Source organism: Sciurus carolinensis, chromosome 3 (assembly GCF_902686445.1).
Source record: "Sciurus carolinensis chromosome 3, mSciCar1.2, whole genome shotgun sequence".
In the NCBI taxonomy this organism is placed as follows: domain Eukaryota; kingdom Metazoa; phylum Chordata; class Mammalia; order Rodentia; family Sciuridae; genus Sciurus; species Sciurus carolinensis.
In genome coordinates, this window is record NC_062215.1 from 88,205,891 (window position 1) to 88,229,881 (window position 23,991).

Sequence of the window (23,991 nt, forward strand, 5' to 3'; positions counted from 1 at the left end):
AGTTAGCCTCAGAAACTTAGTGAGACACTGTCTCAAAATTAAAAAAGAAAAATGGAGGATGGGATGTAGCTCAGGGGTTGAGCGGATATCCCTAGGTTCATTCCCAGTAATGGGGGGTGGGGGGGATGACCCAAAACAGAATGATAAATAAGTGGAAAACTGAAATGGCTTTTTCCTCATAGACATTTTCTGTCCATACTATTTTCCAAACTAGATTCTGACAGAATGGTTAGGTTGGCTCACTAAGCAGCTGGTTTCTCAACTAGAATGTGCTAACAAAAATTCTTTTGGGGGTTGGGGATATAGCTCAGTTGGTAGAGCACTTGCCTCTCAAGCACAAGGCCCTGGGTTCAAATCCCCAGCACTGGAAAAAAAAAATTCTTTTGAATCACTTCATGTTTCATTGATCCTCAAATTTATTTTTTAAAAAAAATTTTAGTTGTATATAGGCACAATACCTTTATTTATTTATTTTTATGTGGTGCTGAGGCTTGAACCCAGTGCCTCACATGTGCTAGGCAAGTGCTCTACCACTGAGCCACAACCCCAGCCCTTAAATTTCTAATATAAGCCAAAAACATTTATACACAAGGATTTTCACTTCACTTAAGAGAATCCATCAGAATTTCTTTTAAATCATAAAAAGAATGTTGCCAAACAATTAAGCAATGGAACTCACAGAGTTTTCCAAATTTTTCATTTGTAAGTATACGCAGAAACTAAAGGATAAAGAGGAAAGATTCTGAAGTGTTCAAACACAGGCAGCTTATAAACCTCAATTTTTATTATAAGGTAGAATGTACACTACTGGGCACAGTTGAGCAATGGAAATCAATCTTTTTTTTTTTTTTTTTTTTGCGGTACTGGGGATCGAACTCATGGCCTTGTGCTTACGAGGCAAGCACTCTACCAGCTGAGCTGTCTCCCCAGCCCCGGAAATCAGTCATTATGCCACAAAACCTACGCAATACTCAAACCTAAGTGTGTGATTAAGGAGTCAGGAGTCTACAGGACAGGGGAGTTTGAACAGTGTTTACAGGACAAGAGAAACAAAGAGGTGTATAAAATTGGTGGATAATTGTGCAGTGAGAATAGTTCTAGAATCAAACATGGGGTTACACCAAGATCAGAAGGAGGTTGAACATACTGGCAGGAAATGAGAAGACAGATAAAAATTTTTGACAAGAAGTCTTGATGAAGTACATTAGAAAATTAGGAGGCCTGGGACAGGTATATTAGTAGAAACTGTCATCAGGGTTGGGTGGTCACTGGAGTTAAAAATGGTGAAGTCCCTAGGGACAAAACCCAAGCTTGGCCATAGGAATGAGTTAAAATGGAGTGATGGTGAAGACAATGGAGGAAAAGAAACACTTGAAAATATTTAGAATAAAGGGAAGACTCAGCATGGGAAAATGAGAATACTATCAGTAAGAAAAAAAAGATGGTTTTTTGGTAAGACCACCTATTTCAGTCTTCGCTTTTTATGAACTTAAAGGCTGGAACTTGTCTTCAATTTACTCAACGGTTAAAGCACTGGCAATCCTGTGGACTGCCTATCCAAGCAGAGTCCCAGTTCTGTTCTGCATCTATCATTTATTTGAAGGTGAGCTCATCCCAATTCCAGACAGTGGGACATGTTTAGTCCAGCCCATCTCAGCAATTTACTCCAGATTAAATTGTCATTTTCACTTAGTTTCTCAAACTAGAAACTTTGAAGTTATCATATATTTTGTTATTTTCCTCATCCCCACACAAGCAATAAGCACACAGTTAAGACACATGTTTTTTAACCCAATCATTGAGCAACCATCATTATCTCTTTCAAGAGACAAATCAATTCTGGTATATGCTTGTTTTGAAAATGTGAACTTGTTCTAACACAATTGATAAATTAGCAACAACTTAAGCAAGAGAATTCTGTATTTGCCTATGCCAGATTTCATCAGTAAGAAACACTAGGTCAGTGTAGATAATAGTGCTCAGGTGAACTCAGCCACGCAGGAAAATCCAAAACACACACATCTCAAAGCATCTACCTGTGGCCTGTGTTGTAAGCCTCAATCATCCACAACTTTCCGTCCAATTTCAGTCAGTCTTCCACTATTTCACAATAATTCACAGGCTATACTGCTTTCGAAACCTACTTCCACAAGCAAACTGCAGATCTTTTTTTAGGGTAAAATATTGTATTTATTGTAGTATTTTATGTATTTGTCAAGTATCCAACATACATAAAACTGTTCAATCTACCTTTAAAGTGTTAAGTTCTTGCCTTTAAGAAAAAGTGTCACCAATTAAGTTTGTGAGTTTTTATCATTAAACCATTTTCTCCATAAACCCTTTGATTTTTATTGCACAACCTGGTACAGCACAAATGGGAATGTAGATTTCATATAACAGAGAATCAACAGTGTATTAGCACCATTATATAAAAAAGTAATCTGAAAGAACATCTATACTCAAATGTCCCAAGATCTCTTATCCCGTGCTGAAGACACAACTTATACAGAGGATTTTAGTTTGTGCAATTGTCTAAGAAAGAGCTTGAAATTTATCCAGAAAAACTTTTTCATTATGTTCCAGAATCTTGGCAAATGATAACTCTCTGTTTTAAATTTTTAGTCTGTGGTTATATTTTCCACATCAATTGTATACACCACCCAGCTGCTTTGCTGAGTGACTATTGTGCCTTATTTCTCACAACAGTAAGAGTGATAAGAATGTGTAAGATGGTCTATGTTAATGGCAGTGCTGATTAGGGGGGGAAATGGCCTAAGCCTAAATAAAACTAGATGCAACTAATTAGTAGATATGTCTAGTGATATCTAGGTTTTATGCTTATAGACACCAAATTTTAAATTACCAAAATATAACTGCCACTGCAAATATGAAATTCAGTTCCAATTTTGTTCCCCATTTTATTTATTTATTTATTTATTTATTTATTTATTTATTTATTTATTTATTTAGTATTGGGGACTGAACTCAGGGTATTCCACCACTCAGCTACATCCCCAGTCCTATTTTGTATTTTATTTAGAGACAGGGTCTCACTGAGTTGCTTAGTGCCTCACTTTTGCTGAGGCTGGCTTTATAGGCATTTGCCACCGCACCTAGATTAAATTCTTTTTTTGAAATTGTTTTTAGCATCAACTTATAACTCAAACATAAGAATATTTTATATTAATTTAAAATCTGAGATATATATATATACATATATGAGATATATGAATGATTGAATCTGCGCTTAACCACTGAGCCATATCCTCACCCCTTTCTTACAATTTCTTATTTAGAAACAGGGTCTCATTAAGTTGCTTGGGGTCTCCCTCCCTAAATTGCTAAGACTGGCCTCAAACTTGCAATCTTCCTGCCTCGGCCTCCCAAGCCACTGCACAGGCATGCATCAACGTGCCCAGTTTCAATTATACTTTTTAAATAAAAAAATTTCCCTTCTTTTTGACTCTTCTTAATTTGTGGGCAGGGTATAGCAGATTGTTTTCTAAGTATATCTAAACCATGTATGGCTTTCAACTGACTTCATTACACTATCCTGGAGAAGCAGGATGACAAAAGGGCTAGAAAGTGAGCTGTTAGTCAAAACTCTTAACATTTCAAACCTCAATGTCCTCTCATCTGTAAAAAAGAAAAGAATAAAAAACAAAACCCAAACCAAACCAAACCAAAAACCAAAAACCAAAACCCCAGAACCCAAATGGAACACTCTCTACATCTTACAGAGTTGCTATGAGGATTGGGTGAGAAAATGCAAGTATGGCACTTCATAGCTCTTATATTTAGTACACAGGAATAGTCAGCTTTTATTGCTATTATGGGCAAACCTCTTATTTCTCTATACATTAGATGGGGAAGATGCTGGAGACCATTGAACTATGGCTTTCAGGCCTGATACAGGTACTAATAAGGAAGAAAACCCAAATAAGTATAAAAATTCATGCTAGACACTAGAAAGCTTGGCACGATAAATCAACAGCAATCAATATACTAAATTTTAATTTTAGTTTTAGTTTCTTAATTACTTAAAGCATTTCACATATAAATGAATACACCAAAGTCTAGACGTGGAGGCTTGGTTTAGCAGAGAAGTCAGAAAGAGGCTGAGCAGAGTTTGATCAATGAGTTTTTGTTACCAGTTAGTGGGTTAGCCAAGTCTCTGGATTCTCCTGTCCTCTATTAAGCCAGCTCTCATTGGTGCTTGGCAAAAATCAAAGGTTTAGATCATCCTTGTAGTTCTATGATGACTTACTTTATGAACTCATTTTTCTTTACCAAAATCTCAAAAATACTGAGTCTAAAACAAGCTAGGTGAGATGTATATTCACTACTCAATATGGCACTGACCAAGAACTGACTCAGAAAGTACTGTATGGGCCCTCTTTAGTGGAACAAAAAGTATCAGGGTCATTCAGTGATTCCCTTTATTTTTTATCATGTTACTTAAATACCTATAAGTGGCTGGAGACCCAGGCCTGTAATCCTGCTACTTGGGAGGCTAAAGAATTACAAATCTGATAAAGCCTATCTGGGCAACTTAGTGAGACTCTGTTTCAAACTAAAATGAGGGGCTGGGGAGATAGCTCAGTCGGTAGAGTGCTTGCCTTGTAAGCACAAGGCCCTGGGTTCGATCCCCAGCACCCAAAAACAAAACAAAACAAAACAAAACAAAACAAAAAAAAAAACCAAACTAAAATGAAAATGAAAAAAAGGGAAAAAGGGAGAGGGACGTAGCTAGTGGTACAGCACTTGCAGAGTGGGACCCTGGGTTCAATACCTAGTGCCAAAACCCAAAACAAACAAACAAACAAAAAAAACCTCCCAAACTCTGCAAGTATAAAACTAGTATAAAAGTTTATGATTATAGTTCTTACCTTTAAAATTAATTTTCAAAGAAAATAAAAACAAAATTCAAACATAACTAAAACTAAATTGCTGACATTTTATTTACTATATAAAGTTGTAGCCTTAGTGTCATTCTCTATTTAATGTGTTTCTATATTTGATTTTAATGCTAGTAATGTGAAGAATGCCTGTTCATAATTACATGAAACTTTAAGGTTGGTTCAGGATAATTTGGCCTCATAAGTAATCAAAGTTCTTCAAGGAACAATTCAACAATGACAATTTAAATAAAGTATCAGTCTGATAATTTTATAAAACTATGTAGTTCATAAGAAAATTAATAATGCAGCACTATTCAAATTTGCATCATTTACAATGGATTATCAAATAAACTACTGAAACTGAAAACAGAAAAATTTTCCTTGCTGCTATACTATTAGTGATCTGCTAACCCTAGCATACAAAAATAGGATTGAATACCACCTGCTTAAAAGGTACAGGTTTTTTTGAATTCAGAATGTCTCTTTACTATCAAGTACCACCTGGTAACCCAGTGGTGTTCAAAGTCTGTGTTCAAATTACTTTTAAATCTTTATCTGTACTGAACACTGATATCATTTGGCTTCAGATCCATGAACTGTAAATGTGGAAGTAAATGCTATCAGAAGTACTAAGTTCATACAGAAGTTCTTGGTTGCATTCAATACGGAAAAACACCTTCTATAATTTTAAGACTATCATCGATCGAAGTTATACTAAAATTTAAAAAGTCTATATAAAAATATCTACCCTCCTATCTGTGTGGACCCCTAAGGAATGAATAGAAAAACTAATCAATAATGATCACAAGGGATATGGGGCTGAGCAACAAAGAATGAGGAACTAAAGAACAAAACCAAAGGCTGTACAATATGAAGTAAGAAGAGAGGATACTGTAGCATGGAGATTCTGCCCAATCTGAAGAGTGTACTGGAATATAACACTGTAGAGAGGGAACCAGCAAGCAGAAAAAGACACATCTTAAGTTCTAAAAGTCCTTCAAAATTTACATTACAACTTCACTTGATTTATTATTATGACAAACAGAGCAGATAACAATATACTAATTTTTCTTTAAAAATTAGTACTTTGAAGATAAAGATCATTTCCCTAGCTTTCTGTAAGATATGTGCCTTCTACTACCAAGGATAAGGATTTCTGAACTACCTTATTAGTTCAAATATAAAAAAGACAAGGTGATTGATGCATCTGGAGCTGGAACCAATGTTGCTAAGAAAACTATCTTACCAATAAACCAACCCCAAACACCAAAAACTAATCATTTATCCAGTTTTAGTCATGAGAATTTCTCCCTTTCCCAAGGTAACAAAAGCCATTAACAAGCCTATTCTTAATTTTCTAGTTTAATACCTTAGCATATTACTGCCAAAAGTTACATAATTATAATCTAAGTACCACATGCTAAACCTATTGTATAAAATTGGCTCTGTTCTCTTGTATAGAACCAGTTAAATACTTTAATATGCAATAGTTAGACCCTTTCCCAACTATCACTAAGTGTATAAGGTACAATTTAGGGGACTAAAACTAGCTTTTTGTTTAAAAAACAAAAAACAATTAAGTAACAACTTTTTTTGTTTGTTTGTTTGTTTGTTTTGCAGTACTGGGGATCGAACTCAGGGCCTTGTGCATGCGAGGCAAGCACTCTACCAGCTGAGCTATCTCCCCAGCCCACAACTTAATTGTTAAGCCTAAATTACATCTAGATTTTGACTGAGTTTCACTTTAGAAATTATGAAATCATCTAAATTCTTCCTTTGTCTAAAAGAAAGACATTCTTATGTTCTATGATTCTGTTTGGGAGACCATCTGCAAGTAGTTCTTCCAGCTAGTAAGTTGTGGTTGAAGTCTGATATGAACAATTAATGTTACTAAGTCAAGTCTCAGGAGTTTCTGAGAAGATTCGAAACAATTAGAATAACTTTTTTGTGAACTACTTTAATGTGTCTACTTCTAAAGATATCACAAGGACACACGACTTATTGGTAAAATGTCTCCTAGTGAATATTTTCTTTTTTTTTCAGTTGTCAATGTACCTTTATTTTTATTTATATGTGGTGCTGAGAATCAAACCCAGGGCCTCACACATGCTAGACAAGCACTATACCACTGAGCCACAACTCCAGCCCTCTTAGTGAATATTAAGGGTAAATGAGGCAGGATTTTTAGATTAGAATGTTATGAATGTAACACTGAGGTTATAATTCAACTTAATGGAAAAAAATACCTTCTATATGAAACTTCCAGTTTCACATATTTCAGAACTTTTATATATATAAAAGACAAAAACCAAAAAATATTTGCTTGGTTGGGGCTATTCCTGTAATCTCTGCTACCTGAGGTAGGAAGATCACAAATTTGAAGCCAGCCTGTGCAAGTTAGCAACTGTCTCAAAATTAAAAAGGTTAGGGATGCAGCTTAGTGATAGAGTACTTGTCTAGTGGGCACAGGGCCCTGGTTCAATCCCTAGTATATGCCACCCCCCCACACACACATACTATTTGTTAACTTTTTCCCAATAATTTCTAGTATATTAAATATAATTTAGCATATATTTGTTGTTTCCTAGGCCACCTTTTTTTTTCTTTTTATATAAGGCTCCTTTTATCGATAAAATTTATTTCTAGGAACCAAGCTCATTTATATCCTACTACATAGGAAATACACTGATCTTAAGTCTGGATGACAAATGTATTTCACAAGTACACTTACTATCTAAGAAATGAAAATAAGCCCACCTAATTACCAGAAAAAATAGACAGAAGACATGAAAGTGGCAGTCTCTGGGCAGCAGGTCTAGGAAAGGAAAAGGTAGGGCCTACCATACTAGTAACACTAAACCTACAGAATTCATCAAGGAGTTAATATAATTCATGGTACTGAAATTTTAAAACCTCAGTGCAACTATTACTATGAAATAATAAAAACGAATTTGATAAATCTTTAAACCAAAATTAGCTGTTCAGCATCTACTATATGTAAAAGACACAGGAGTCAGGAAAAGCTCAAACAAAAATAACGATATTAAGTTATATCACTTTAAAATTTCTTTCTACTCCTAGAATTTGTAATTCCATCTATACTATTAACCCATCTTTGAAAGCATACATCTAAAGAACAGAGATTAAAAAACAAATCAATAGGAAAAATATACCACTTATTCTAGATTTCTCTTTTAAAAAACATTTGCACTTATGAAGTACTTTTATTTAAAAGTAAAAACCATCTATTTTCCTCTATCTTCTTTGATCAGTATCATAGGAATAAAATTCCAATGAAATTGAGAAAAACATGCAAACAAAATTAAGTATGTCACCAACTAACAAATAAAATTACTGTCATTACCTCAGAGCCACAGCATACACAACCACCCTTCTTTTCTCTTTCTATATCCTGCCTCTTACACAAGACAATGTGCTTCTGTAGGAACTTTGCAATAAGAAGGCCAGACCTGTAGAGCTAGGGAAAAGCAAGTTTTACCTTTTTCACCCAAAACCCTTTTGGTGTCAAAGTTAAAAGTTATAACACACTATAATACTGTTTTACTTCCTTCAGGAGGGACTCATTTGCAAAAACTACATTCTTTTATTTTATACACTTTTATTATTCAGTTAGGAAACTTGCTGCTCGGTAGGCGTATCTCAAACTGGGAGAGGGAGGAGGAAATGAAGCCCAACAAACACAACAAAATAAAGTTGCTCTGCTATGTTGAGGCTGCCAGGCTTTTTGTTACTCTACTTGAAAGTAAATGTGACTTGTCTGTAAAGAGTGCTGCTTCAGCAGTTTCAAATGAATTTCAAGCCTGTGCTCCATATTTTCTCTTTTGTAAGTTTAATGTATTCAGCAACACTGAACTGACAATTTAAATAACTACATTTTTAAACAAACGAAGCATTGATGTTAATGTATGAAAATGGTCCAAACCCCTGGGAGTCTTGGTTCCCACCATTGTTTATTCTGACAACAGGATATAATTGCTTACTTACTTGGCAGCAAATTTAACCATCTGCTTGCTTGCATGGTCTCCCACAGCCACAAGAGCCTGGACATTAAACTGCTGCTGACGTAGGACTAAGAAGCACTGCTTCCCTGAATAAGACAGAAAGAACACAAATGCATTAAGGACACACTACTTCACGTTTTACAAAGAAGGAAAATGCTTCTCTACTTTAAAATTGGGTCAAAATTTACTATACTCATCAGGAATGTACACATAAGTAAACACCCAGTTTTCCTGTCACAGTCAAAATAATCAATGAGCTTTAAAGAAACAAAAGTTCCTGACAATCAGTAACAAAAAATGATTTTAACATGTTTGCTATAAGAACACAGGCAAATCACTAATTTAAAAAAATGCACAAATCTACAAGATTATTTTGTCATATATTACATAAATTTCAAGTAACCAGATCACTTTCAACATTCATTCAATAGCTAATATATTCTACAGGCAAAGGCAGTGCAAAAAACTACCATGGAAGCTTTAGTGATGCAACCACAAAAGTGCTAATAAAGTGCATAATAACAAGAACACAGCATTCCGTGGGGATGGTCTGTCTACAAGAGTTCTTCCTATCAAAGTGCAATTTAAAGAACATTTAGATTGACAGGCTAACCTTTCATATTCTAATTTCCTTTATTATATTCCCAATTTTTTCATCTTTTATCACAGACACATTTTTTAATCCTAAATAAGTTACTTTTGTCTATAAAAGATCATTCTTTTTAAGACCTACAACCAGTGTTTTGTTGTTCTTGTTTGCAGTACTGGAGGTAAAGTCCAAGAGTACTCTACTTCTGAGCTACATTGCTAGCCATTTCTGGGTTTTTCTTGAGACCGGGTCTTGCTAGGTTACACAGGCTGGCCTCAAACTTGTGATTCCCATGCCTCAGTCTCCCAAATAGCTGAGATTAAAGAAATGCACTACCATGCCCAGCTCTATAACACCAGTTTTATTTTTACATATCCTGCACTGCTTGATTTCCCCTTTCATAAAGAGCTGTCATTCCTTATCTTTAATCTAAAAAATATTACTCATAATAGATTTCAGTTATTATGTATCCTTGTGACATCTTTTTTAAGTCTCTGATCAAATACTAGAAAACGACTTTCTTATAAAAATGAGTTAAATCTCTTCAAACCACTTTTCTCATCAGACTGTCTTGCAAAACATCAAAAGATTTTGATTTTTAAATTTAGAATTGTCTTTCACATTAAGAATTATCCTTGCAAAAAGAAAAGGCAAAAATGCAAGACTTAAAAAAAAAAATGCAAGACTTACAGTTATTATTTTCACCCACACAGTATTTTGAAATGCAAATCAGATAGCAATCATGAATAAAAATGACAGGTTGCAAACAAAGTGTCGACATGGATACAATCTATTGACTCTGGAGTCATATATGACTGACAGGTTTTTAAGACTAAAAAGACATTAATTTTCCCTTTTCCTCTGGAGTATGATCCAGTCACAAAGTGAAATATTTTTTTTTTTTTTTGCACTACTGGATTGAATTTATGATCCTCTGGCCTCAGCCTCCCGGGCAGCTGGGATTAACAAAGTAAAATCTTAAAAGTTGTTTAAACAAATTCAAAGGGATTTTAAGATACTATACAGTAAAAACTACCACAGGGAAACTTGTAGGTGGGTCAGAATGACACTTTCCTAAGAACTAATACTATGGAAACCAAAGTCAGACACTATTCCACTTAGCATAGAATGCTAGTGAAAATGGAATGTAATGGGTGTACAACATTGTTAAGCAAAGCCAGGATTTAGTCAGAATAATTTAGCTGCTCTAGACGGTCAGACTGAGGCAGCACAAACCTAGCAGCACTACTACTAAGTCATCTAGTGAGGAACTCCAATGCTGTACAAAAGAACTTCAGATATAGAATGAAGAGAAAGCTCTATAGGATTTATAGGGTGTGAGTATAGTAAAATGTCTCTGGGTTAGCACTAGGGGGTAACATTTAGTTTAATGGTCTGGTAGAGAATAAAGGTTTTGAAATCAAAGGCCTGGGATCACGTCCTATGAAGGCCTGTGGGAAAAATTATTAAACCACTTTATGTCCTCATCTGTGAAACAGAGGAAATAATAGCCTACTACTCACAGGGTCTCTTTTTACATTCAGAGGATTCTATAATATGTTTAGAGTTGAGGCAGAGTCCTATTAATGTTAACGACTAATGCTTATTATTATTTTTTATTTTTATTTTTGCAGTACTGGGGATTGAACCCAGGCCTTATGCTTGCAAGGCAAGCACTCTACCAACTGAGCTATATCCCCAGTCCTGCTTATTATTATTAATAGCACCACTACTGTTGGTTAGTTATTTAAGGATAGATTATCACTATTTTGTGGTTAGATAACTATGCACAAATATGCTGGATGCTGAGAACACAAAATAAATATCTGGTAGACTTTCATTCATAATTGGCTGCTACACAAAAAGTGATAAAACCATATGTAGAGTATAATTCCAATTCTGTCTATGTAGAAAATACATTAAGACTGACTGTTGAGGGGAAAAAAACACGAAAATGCATCTATTAATGATGAAATTCTAGGAAATTATTTGTGTGTGTGTGTGTGTGTGCTTCTGTATTTTGTGGACTTTCTAAAATAAACATTAACTTTCCTAACCAGAAAACAAAATTCTAATTTTTTTGTAGTTTACTTAATCAGAGAGGTATAGAAGAAAAGGGTTGACAGGAAATCTTGGCCACATTCAAGATTCAACATAAGTAGTAAGTAGAACCTGGGAAGTTCTAGGAAGCTTAATGCAGAAGCAAATGAATGTCCTAAAATTCAGCATGCGAACTAGGGAAAAGAAATCCTGACCACTGTTCCCTTTAAAAGTTTATGTGTTTATTATATATAATTCTAAAAATTAATTAAAAAAAAAAAAAAGGCAATGCATTCGGGAAAAAGGGAGTAAAGTAGCTGAGATCAGTCCCATGAGCCTATGATAAGAAAAGCCTATGTAGTATGTAAAAATGTATAAGCACAAAAAATAGCCAGGTCAATGGGCATAAGAAAGGACAGACAATAGTTTCTATTAGACAAAAGAGATTTTAATTCTAGGTGAAACTCAGGAAATTTAACAACTAAAACAAAAAGGGGGATGGGAAAGTAGCTCAATGACAGAGCATGTGTGGGGCCCTGGGTTCAATCCCAGACTCTAGTCAGAAAAAAGTTAAAAAAGGGAAAAACAACACTTGGAAAACATATTTGCTGAATAACATATAATCTACATAAAAGTGACACATTTACATAAAGATCTTAAAGATTTATGACAAAAGAACACTGAGATCCCAATAAATGGGTAATAGTTCAGAATATGAAGGAAAAAGAAAACCATAATAAAGTAAATACCACAAGGAACAAAATGTTACTGGTGATGAAAGTAATGTAAATTGAAGTAAACAATTATGCATTAATTACCTCTTAAATGAGCAAAGATCCTTTAAAATATAATATTAAATGCTTGGTAGAATTAAGTAAAAACATTCCATCATAACTTGCAAGGTAAACTTGAATACCACTTCTAGGGCACAATCTGGCAATGAGCATTAAAAGACTTTAAAAAGCTCTCTTGATTCAATAAGCAAATTTAAAAATATATGTTAAGTAAACTGAACATGGAAAAAGTCTTACTGTTTTGGTTAACATTTGTTGCTGTGACCAATATACCTGGCAAGAATAACCCAGAAGAGAGGAAGTTTATTTGGGATTCATGGTCTTAGTCAACAGATGCCAAGTCCATTCTCTGGGCCCAAGGTGAGGCAGGACATTAAAACAGAAGGGACAGGTGGAGAAGCACTGCTCCATTCAGGGCAGCCAGGAAGTTGAGAGAAAAGGGAAGGGAGTATGGGTTCTTCCGGAAGATGCATCTGGCTAGGGCACACCCCCAATCTGCCTACAGCTACCACCCAGTTCATTCAAACAAGAAAAGACTGATTAGATTACAGCTCTCACAATGCAGTAATTTCTTCAGATATCCCTTCATTAACACAGGAGCTTCTGGGACATACCTCATATCCAAATCCTAATACTAACAGACATTTTCTAACATTTTTATTTATATATAAGAATAGAAATTCTGTTATAGCTCTCTTTGGATTTATGTAGTCTTCATTTCTGAAACAGCTACACATGACTCAAATGGTATGTCACCAACAATCAACCAAATAACTAAACAAGTGAAAGTTCTTCACAAGGAAAATTACAAAACAGGGAAGAAATTGAAAAACACTAAAAGGAGGAAAGACCTCCCCCACATTCATAGACTGGAAGCCATATTCACAGACTGGAAGAATATCATTAAAATGTTCATACTTCCAAAAGTGACCTATAGATTAAATGTGATCTCTAACAAAATACCAAGGATATTCTTCACACAATTAGAAAAAAAAAAAATCCTAAAATTCATATGAAGCACAAAAAATCCCAAATAGCCAAAGCAATCTTGAGCAAAAATAACAAAGCAGAAGGGATCACAAAACCTGATATCAAGGATTATTATTACAGGGCTGGGGATATAGCTCAGTTGGTAGAGTGCTTGCCTCACAAACACAAAGCCCTGGGTTCAATCCCCAGCACCACAAAATAAATAAAAAATAAAAAAAAGAATTATTATATAGCCATAGTAGCAAAAGTAGCATGGAATGGGCATAAAAACTGACCATTGGACAGAAGAGAGAACCCAGAAATAAATCCATACATCTACACCCAACTGATTCTCAACAAAGGTGTCAAAAACATACATTGGAGAAGGACAGCCTCTTTAAAACAATTAGTGTTGGGAAACTGGATATACATATGTAAAAAAGACTGAAACTTACTCTATCGTTTACCTTGTATAAAAATAAACTCAAAATGGATCAAAGACCTTAATATAAGACCAGGAACTCTCAAATTACTAGAAGAGAACATAGGGGAATACCAAGGTACTGGTACAAGAAGTGATTTTCTGGAAATAGCTCCAACAAGTCCAGGAAACAAAGCAAAAATTAACTACTGTACCGAATGGGAGAAACCTACAGGACAGGAGAAAATATTTGCCAGTTATTCATCAGACAGAGGTTTGATATTCAAAATACATAAAGGACTAAAAAAAAAAAAAAAAAAAAACCCAACATAAAACAAGAAATCCAATTAAAAGATGGACAAATGATCTTAATAGATACTTCCCAAAAGAAATACAAATGGCAAAAATCTATAGGAAAAAATGCTCAATATTATTAGCCATCAGGGAAATGTAAATTAAAACTCCAATGAAATAAAGACAGGCAGGTGGTACACACCTATAATCCCAGTGGTTCTGGAAGCTGAGACCCTGTATCTAAATAAAATACACAAAAGGACTGGGAATGTGGTTTGATGGTTAAGTGCCCCTGGCTGGGTTCAATGCCTGGTACCAAAAACACAAAAACAACAACAACAAACAAAAGAACAAAAAAACCCTAAAACAACAACAAAAAACTCAGATATCATCTCCCCTAGTTAGAATGGCCATTATCAAAACCAAAAATTAGCTTAAAAAAACAAACAAACAAACAAACAAAAAAAACCAACCAAACAAACAAAAAAACCCAAACCAAAAAGTAACAAACAATGGTGAAGATATGGAGAAAAAGGAACCTTTTTACACAGTTGGTGGGAAGGTCCATTAGAACAGCCACTATGAAAAAGTATGAAAGGTCCTCAAAAAACTAAAAATAGAACTAGCATTTGATTTAGCTATCCTGCTTCTGGGCATACTTCTAAGGGAATAAAATGTGCATACAGGATACATGCATGTCCACATTTATTATGGCACTTTTTACAACAGCTAAGCTACATAATCAGCCTATGAATCAACAAATAAACGGATAAAGGAAGCACGAAATACACACACATTATTATGTTTCATATACATTTCATACGCATATGCTAAAGGTGATTTTATACAATATTTTAAATAATTTTGTGAATGAAACAGTTTCATAGTATGTAATTTTCCATTTGTGGTGTCAAGTTGATGCTCAAAGTTTCAGATTTTAAAGCATTTTAAATTTTTGGATCAGGGATGCTAAACATATATTATAACTTACAAACAAAATGGAATTTTCCAGTTAGGATAAAAACCAGATTATAGGTAAAAAATTCCAAAAAACAGAACTGAAAGCAAAACTAGCACTATACTAAAAAATCATCACCCATACCTTTGCCAAATTGTTTATTCCAAAACCCCCAAAATGGTTCAACATTAAGAAATTATTATAAATCACTATGATTACAAAAGGTTGATTTTTCTTATTTGTGGGAATTCTATAAAACTGCCACAATGCTGAATTAGCAAACACTATATTAGCTCATAGAGGATATAGAGGGTTAGGTTTCTTTATGCTATGGTCACAATTTTTGTCAACTGATTAATGCATAACCTTGTTTTGAGTATGTTTCCGTTTAAAGACATCTTATTTAATACATGCTGTTGGTTCACTAAGCCAGGTGCAGTGGCGTACACCTGTGATCCCAGCAGCTCAGGAGGCTGAGGCAGAAAGATTGTGAATTCAAAGCCAGCCTCAGAAACTTAGTGAGGGCCTAAGCAACTCAGCAAGACCCTGTCTCTAAATAAAATATAAAAAGGGCTGGGGATGTGACTCAGTGGTTAAGCGCTCCTGGGTTTAATTCCTGGTACCAAAAACAAACAAAACAAACAAAAACACACACACATATATTGTTGGTTCCCTAACATTTAACTCAGGGCCAACAGCACTTTTAGCTCATGGCTGAAGGAAGCTATCTAGTAGGTATTTTCTCTGGGAGGTATGGCACAGCCTTCTTGTGCCCAGAAACACACTCACACAAAACACTTCAGCAGTATACTTAAAAACCAATATAAAAAGCAAGGCAAAATCATCACAATTACAGAAAAGTACCTAAAGAAAATAAAAAAAATCTGTATTTTTCTATTTAGTCATAGTATCTCTCAATCCTTGGTATATGTACACCACAAAATTGTGTTGTTCATACTGCATACAATGTTCAGTTCTTTTAATTATGCACAGGTTCTTAACTTTCTTAAAAATTTTTGATTTTACCTAATGAAAGTACAAACAACTATATGGAGAAATTAATATTCATTTAATTTTTCATATTATTAGGTGTTTTAGTGTTTCTAAATTTTTTTGCTATTAAGGCCCTCATAAATATATATTTAAAAAAGCAAGACCACCAACTTTTAAAAAGCACGAGAACATGAAAAACATGACATTAATCTATTTAAATAGATTTGGAAAAGGACACTTGTTTGTAGTATAAGAGCTGAAACAAGAAGGCAGAACCACCGTTTTGCTTTAGCTGGGAATGTATGCGCTACTGGCCCACTCAAATTTTTTCTTTTCTGTACACATATACATCTGGCATGTCTGAGAATGGTCATGAAAGCACTTCAAGTATTAACTTTGAGGTTACAATTACATTTCAGCAAGTAGGTGAGAGTTTGTAAATATGCAACCCATAAATAATGAGAATCAACTTCATTTTTATATTTTTTATTATGTGGAAAATTTCAAACATAAAAACTGAGTAAGTAGTGTAACATACCTCTACATATAGTCATTCTTCCCTATCTATGAAGGATTGGTTCCAGGATCCCTGTGGAAGTGAATATCTACAGAGGTCAAGTCCCTTACATAAAATGGCATATACAGTATTTGCATAGAACCTTTTATACAACCTCCCCTATACTTTAAATCATCTATAGGGTATAACACCTAATACAATGTAAAAGCTACGCAGTTGTTAAAACTGTATTATTTAGGGAATGATGACAAGAAAAAAATGTACATGTTCAGTACTTATGAAATTTTTTTTTTTTCTGAATAGTTTTGGTCTTTGGTTGATTGAATCTACAGATGCAGAACTCACAGACATGGAGGGTTGAATGTATATATACATCAGTCAACACAAATATTTTGAAAAGAAAGTATTCTGGAAAAAGTTCTGATAGAAGTAAATCACTGCTCCCAATAAATAGAAAACTTTGAAGTATTTTTAATTTGGCATTGTTTTCTAATGACATTTTTCTTTTCTTTATTTGTCACATGGGAGATTAAAGCATGCTAGGCAAGTAAGCACCCTACCACTGAGCTACATCCCCAGCAATTTTTATCGCATTTCAAAATACGGTGTCCTTAAATATCCCAGACTGCCCTTGAACTTGGCAATCCTCCCACGTTAGCCTCCTGAGTAGCTGACAGGCATGTGCTATCATATCCAGCTCTAACAACTTTCTATGAAGAACTCCTAAAGTCTTGAAATAACTCATCAGGATCTTAAATTTCTATTTGAAAAATTCTTCACTATGGGGTTCCCTGCAGTACTAGAGAATTAATTATTGCAAAAGGAAACAAGAAATGTATAAAAACATTTGAAAGAAAAGGATGAAATGATCAATATTTGTAAATGATACCACTGTCTACTACAATCCCATGTACTTCACTAATAATCAATCTATGGCCATTCTTGCTTTAGCTTTATCCCAACCCACTCATCCTTCAATTCCTGTACTAGCCTAACTAAGCCTAAGTCATATTGTTCCATCTGTACATATTTTAGTATTCATCTCTAAAAGATAAGGTCTTTAGGGAAAAAGTTATCATAGTATCTCAAAAAAAAATTAGTTCTTTAACATCAAATGTTCAATGTTTAAATTTCCAATACTGTCCTACCTTATTTTGTTTATTATTGTATTATTTAAAGCCAGATCTAAATGACTGATTGGCTCAAATGTGTAAACCATAGGTATCTTAATTCATACGTCTCCCTTTTTTTTCAATTTATTTATTGAAGAAATCAGGTTAGTTTTGCCCAGTTGTTTCCTATAAGTTTGAGTTTCACTGATTTTATCTCATTGTCATTTAACATGCTTTTTTTTTTTTGGGGGGGGGGTTCTGTTTTTCCTGTAAGTTGATAATTAGACATAAAGGCTTAATGAGATTTGGGCATATTTTAGGGGTGGGGGCAACACTGTCTACCGCGGTGGTATGTTCTTCCATGTATAGACATAAAATATGCCTGCTTGCCTCTCTTTTGTGATGTTAGCAATCACTAATGACCAATGCCTAGATCACAAACTAGGGGCAAAATGATGATGTTTTAACATTCTTTTTTCATTTACTCAGCTGTAGTATTTCCCTGAGCAGGGCTGGGGAGATAGCTCAGCTGGTAGAGTGCTTGCCTTGCAAGCACAAGGCCATGAGTTCGATCCCCAGTACCGCAAAAAAAAAAAAAAAAAAAAAAAAATCCCTGAGCAGATACTTCCTTACTTCTACTATCTGGTTGGTTAGTTGGTTAATTTTGAAAACAATGAAATTGTTCCACTGGTGGTCAAAGTTTTTTGTGTGCCTTAATATTATTATAAACTAAGATTTTTTTTTAAACTAATAGATTTAATATCTAATGTGTTTCAATTCCAAATTATTCTTATTGACACTCAGATTATTCTAATTTTGGCATATGGTAGCCTCTCCAAGTTGGTTCCCACTCCTTTTCACATATCTTTTCTAGCTTCTGTGGTACCTATTATGACAAATATTCCAGGCCCATCTTGTACAATTCTTGCTCTAAGTCAAAAATCTGTTATTTCTTTAAGTAGCTTTGGTTTCCCTTAGTAGAACATGGCATTTCAACATTACAATATGATGCAACTGCTTTCAGAAAGTGTGACAGCTTTTAAAGCTGTTAAACAAGTATCTATCCAATGAGTGCAATCCTACCCAAGAGAAACAGAAGTACGCATGTAGATAAATATTTTTCACGAATGTTAATAGCAACTTCATTCAAATCAGCCCAAACTGGGAGATGTTCAACTAGAATGTCCATTAATACATGTTTGAATAAACAAATTATAGTACAGCCATACAATACATTCAACAATTAAAGTAAACATCATGCCGGTGTGGTTGCGCACACCTGCAATCCCCGCGGCAGCTTGGAAGGTTGAGGCAGGAGAACCCCAAGTTCAAAGCCTCAGCAACTTAGCGAGGTCCTAAGCAATTTGGCCACACCCTGTCTCAAAATAAAACATAAAAGAGGGCTGGGGTTGGGGGTCAGTGTTTAAGCACCCCTGGGTTCAATTCCAGGTACAAAAATAAAAACAAACAAAAAAACAAAAAAGAACCCAAAAGTGAACAATCTACCAGTACATTTAATTTGAGTATATACCAGAGTATACACCAAATGACTCACTTATATGAAATTCTAAAGGAGGCATTATCGAACCTTTTCTCACCTCAAAAAAACAAATCAGACTTAGAGAAAAATATTTGTTCTTATATAATAAAAAAGACAAACACAGCAAGAACAAATACCATGCAAAAGAAAATTAAAACAGCTAACATCAAGAAAAGAAATTAATTTAACCAAGAAGTGAAATACAAATTAAACCAACAATGAGTAAAACTAAACCTTACACAAATGGGAAAATAAATAAATAAACATAATGTAGCCACGCCAAGAATTACTGTGAAACCATTAAAAAACAACAAAGCAGGACTATATATATATACAGACTTGGAAAGATGTCCAAGATAAAATGAAAAAGAGAGTGCAGGTTATAAAACTGAGTATTATAAAACTCTTGGCTCAAACACACAAATACACCACCTCATGAAAACAAATCTGAAAAGGTTTACAGTTGACTTTCTACTTTAGTCCTGATTCAATTCTACATAATTAGAAATTCCATAACAATTACTATTTTTTGATCTAAAGTATTTTTATTTTACAAATTAAAAATACAAATGAACCACATAAAACTGATGTAGAGTATAAACCCATTTTTGTAAAAGAAACAAAAATGTCAGGTTTAGTTTAAAAAGATTTCTAAATATCATTTAACTTTTATAGTGTCTTTATTCACTTTGGAGTAATGAGAGTTACACTTTGTTTTACTCTAGCTTTTACAGTTTGGATTTTAAAATATCTACCATATTTTCAATGAATAGGAGAATTCCCACTACCCATGATTTATTTATTGAGATATATGTTATTTTATATATATATAGAGAGAGAGAGAGAGACACACACACACACACACACACACACAGACAATACACAAATAAAAACTGCTATGGAATTTTTATATTGAAAATTATTTTTCAAGGGAGTTTAAAACCCTTTAGTTTGCTCCTACACTGACATTCACAGGTAAGGCTACATCCCCTGTATCATCTTGTAGCACAACTACAAATTTCTTGTAATTTGTTTCAGATTTTCAGGCAGGTACTATTAATTAGGAGAGTAAAATAGTTTGTTACAAATGGAAAAAAAAACTAGCAGATGATCTATTTTTTCACTTATGTGATGCTTTGCAATTCAGTTTCCTGAAATACATGCTTGATCTTTTCAATTAGAGTAAATTACTGGACATTTAAGTATTAAGACTAGAAGACAACATTGTATTTGTGCATGAGACACCTAGTTTAGAACTTATTTATTCATTTATTATTTACTATGGTTTTATCAGGTGTTGTATACCAAAGAAATAAAATAAGCAATAGTGCCTTCCAGCAGTTTACAACAGGAAATAAGACACTTAAAAACCTACAATGGAAGGCAAATAAGTAACTATCATCCTCATTGTCCTCAAAAATTATTGAAGGCTATTCTATTTTTTTTTTAAATTTTTTAGTTGTAGACGGATACGATACTTTGATTTTATTTATTTATTTTTATGTGGTGCTGACGATTGAACCCAGTGCCTCACACGTTAGGCAAGTGCTCTACCACTGAGTTATAGCTGCTTCCCCTAAAGTCTATTCCTAATGCAAGGGCTTTATACAAATTACTGTACAACATCTTATAAGCTAGGTGTTATTATATACTGGTTTTAGGAGAAGACATTGAGGAAAAGTTAGGCAATTGCCTAGGATAACAGTACCATTCTGTGATTCAATCACAGATCTGTCTTACTCAAAAGTCCCTGTTACAATCTCTGGAAAATATCACTCATGGATATGTTTTAAATATGGAGAAGAGACATATTAGAGATATAATGAAGGGATGGGTAGGAAGGAAAGTATTCTTTTTTTTTTTTGGAAGGGAAGTATTCTTAATTTAGGTTTATTATGTGTCCTGTATTCCTTTCATTTGCTAAATAGCTATGGTTAGGAAACAAAGTGCTCAATATGGATAGAACAAAGGCTCTCAATCTAATGGAAGACAAATAAATGAAAAATTACAGTGTGATTATCTGCTGATAGAATAAATGGCCCAAAAATCCCAAAAAGCAAATAAACCTTACTAAAAAATTTAAAACTCTACTAGCATCCTTTTTAAAGTTCGTAAGTATTCAGAAGTTTTGGAGTTATACAGCGGAAGAACAAAAAAAGTACATCAGTGATCCTAAAGAGTAAGATATATGTATAAAAGATTGGAATTTGCCAGGCGTCATGGCACATGCCTGTAATCCCAGTTACTCAGGAACCTGAGACAGGAGAATCTCAAGTTCAAAGACAGCCTCAGTAATTTAGCAAGACCTTGTCTCAAAATAAAAAGGGCTGGGGATGTGGCTCAGAGGTTAAGTACCTCTGGGTTCAATTCCTCATACAAAGAAAAAAAAAGTTGGAATTTAAAAATAATGAGCATGTATATTAGTTCTATAATAAAATTACTTAAAAACAAATCAAGAAATGCTTTTAACAGTTGGGCATGGTGTAATCCCAGTGGCTCAGGAAGCTGAGGCAGGAGGATCATGAGTTCAAAGCCAGTCTCAGCAATTTAGCAAGGCCCTAAGTAACTCAGTGAGACCCTGTCTCTAAATAAAATACAAAAAAAGGGCTGAGGATGTGACTTAGTGGTTAAGTGCCCCTGGGTTCAATTCCCAGTTCAAAGAAAAAAAAAATGCTATAACAAGGGATGTATTAAATACTATAGAAGCAAAGAACTTTGCTTAGAGACAGAGCTCTCATAGAAATCATCTCAGTTCTGCTCATATTCAACCAATTACCGAGACTTTGGACAAGTAGTTTTATCATTCTGAACATTAGTCTCTTCATTTGTAAAGTAAGATAGCAATGCCTGTTCTGTCTACTTCACAGATCTGTAGGGATAATCAAATGTGGAAAGTGTGTGAAAAGTATGGATTACAAATTTATGTAAGTGCCATTACTATTTTTAGGCAGTGCTGAACACTAAGCCAGGTCAATTTTCCATAAGAAACTGAGGCTTGTTTAAATCACCCTAATGTTTCTGTTGTTAAATTCTTAGCACTGTCCAAAAGAACTTTATACAATGATAACCTGGTATAGTGGCATAGGCCTGTAATCCCAGTGACTGAGAAGGCTGAGAGAGAAGAATCTCAAGTTTGAGGGTAGGAACTTAGCAAGGCCCTAAGGACTTTGCAAGACCCTGTCTCAAAATGTAACATAAAAAAGGGCTGGAGATGTGGCTTAGTGGTTAAGTGACCCTGGATTCAACCCCTGGCACCAAAATAAAGTTAATAAATAAAATAGTAAAAACACTCTATTTGTGCTTCCTGTCCAAAAGGGAATTGAACAGCTATAACGTAAAAAATACAGCTAGCATGACTAAGTTACTGTATTTAAATTTAAATATTTACATGTGGCCAGTTGCTACTGTATAGGACAGACCCATCTTAGCCTTATCTCTCTTCCACTACTTTCCCCCTCTAAATAATTACAAATATAAGGGTACTATTCAATGAGAAGTTTCTCAAAAATACTCATTTAAATTATTAAACTTCTGAGAGATGCTAGGAAAGTAATTTAAAGTCTTAAGATTTCATTGAAATCTTGAGGGTCAAATTTATTTTTAAGGATAACTTGTAGGAACTTAAAACTGATTAATCATGTTGTTTTGTTACAGTTTTGTTTTGATTAATTTATATTAGTTTGAGGAATTTGAAAGACAAAAATTCAGTGTCCTTATCATTATATCAATCTTACCTTTAGCTCTACTCGTATGAACTCTTGCACGTACCCAAACAACTTCATCAGCTTTTTGTACTGTCAAGTCTTTAACCAAAACCAAAATTCGATCTGCAACAAATAGTAATTTTTAAATTTAGAATTTAGAGATCAGAATTATTTGTCTGATAGGTAATCTAAAAATTTCGTCATCATATTAAATAATTCTCAGTCTTTGGTAACACTTTCTTTTCTACCACCTTCATTATACAATTTGCTTCAAGTTTTGTGAATTGTAGTTTCTAAATATATCTCCAAAATCCATCCAATGCTCTACCATCTTTACTGCCACCATCCTAAACCAAGTTATTATCTCTTGCATAAACTACAGCAGCAGACTCCATACCAGTCCCCTTTGAATTCAGTCTACGCTGCAGTCAAAGAGAGAATTTCAAAATGCAAATCTGCTGAACACTTCATAACTTAAAGGTCAAACAGCCTATCCTCATCTGCCTGTGCCTAAGTGAACACAGCAGTTTGCCTGCCCACCATATAGTATCTTAGTCAGCTAGCCATCAGGAAGGATTCTCCGCCAGGCCTACAACAGTGACTGATCCAGGGAAGGATATATTACTCAAGCTGAGGAAATCAAAGTCTTTCTCTGGAACTTAACATACACATGCCAGGAATAAAGCTCTTGAAATCCTTTTCCCTGAGCTGAGATGGTGTAGGCCCGGGGCTGCTATCACTATCTTTCCCACTAGCATGAGTTTGTAAGAGGGGAGAACGAAGCCAATATCCTATAGGAAGTAAAGCCAACAGAAGGAATGAGAACACTCTGAAGATGCTTGAACCCCTAGATACAATCACGCTCGATAGTCATTTCAACCCCAACGATTATGCCCCCTGATATTAAAAAAACTACATTCATCTAGATCACCCCAATAGGAAAATGATGGCGAAATAACTATTACATAGAGGTAGCTTTATAAGCCAACATTCAGAAATCATTATTGTTCTAAATATGTAATAATTTGATTAGGGGAAAAAACTGTGATATTAAGTAAGAACATAGTAATAGATGACAGTACAATATCAAAGATAATACCTTGGGGCTGGGGATATAGCTCAGTTGGTAGAATGCTT

General features: G+C 34.4%; 1 protein-coding gene across 2 annotated transcripts in view; it reads right to left on the reverse strand.

Moving 5' to 3' along the window:
* The window catches only part of Dars1 (aspartyl-tRNA synthetase 1), a 65,502-nt gene that overhangs the window by 37,923 nt on the left and 3,588 nt on the right, over positions 1 to 23,991 (reverse strand). For both annotated transcript variants that reach the window (XM_047546621.1, XM_047546620.1), the window contains exons 3-4: positions 22,885 to 22,977; positions 8,907 to 9,009 (exon numbers count right to left, since the gene is read on the reverse strand). In XM_047546621.1, coding sequence (XP_047402577.1) covers positions 8,907 to 9,009; positions 22,885 to 22,977 — 196 coding nt within the window. The remainder of the gene's footprint in view (positions 1 to 8,906; positions 9,010 to 22,884; positions 22,978 to 23,991) is intronic.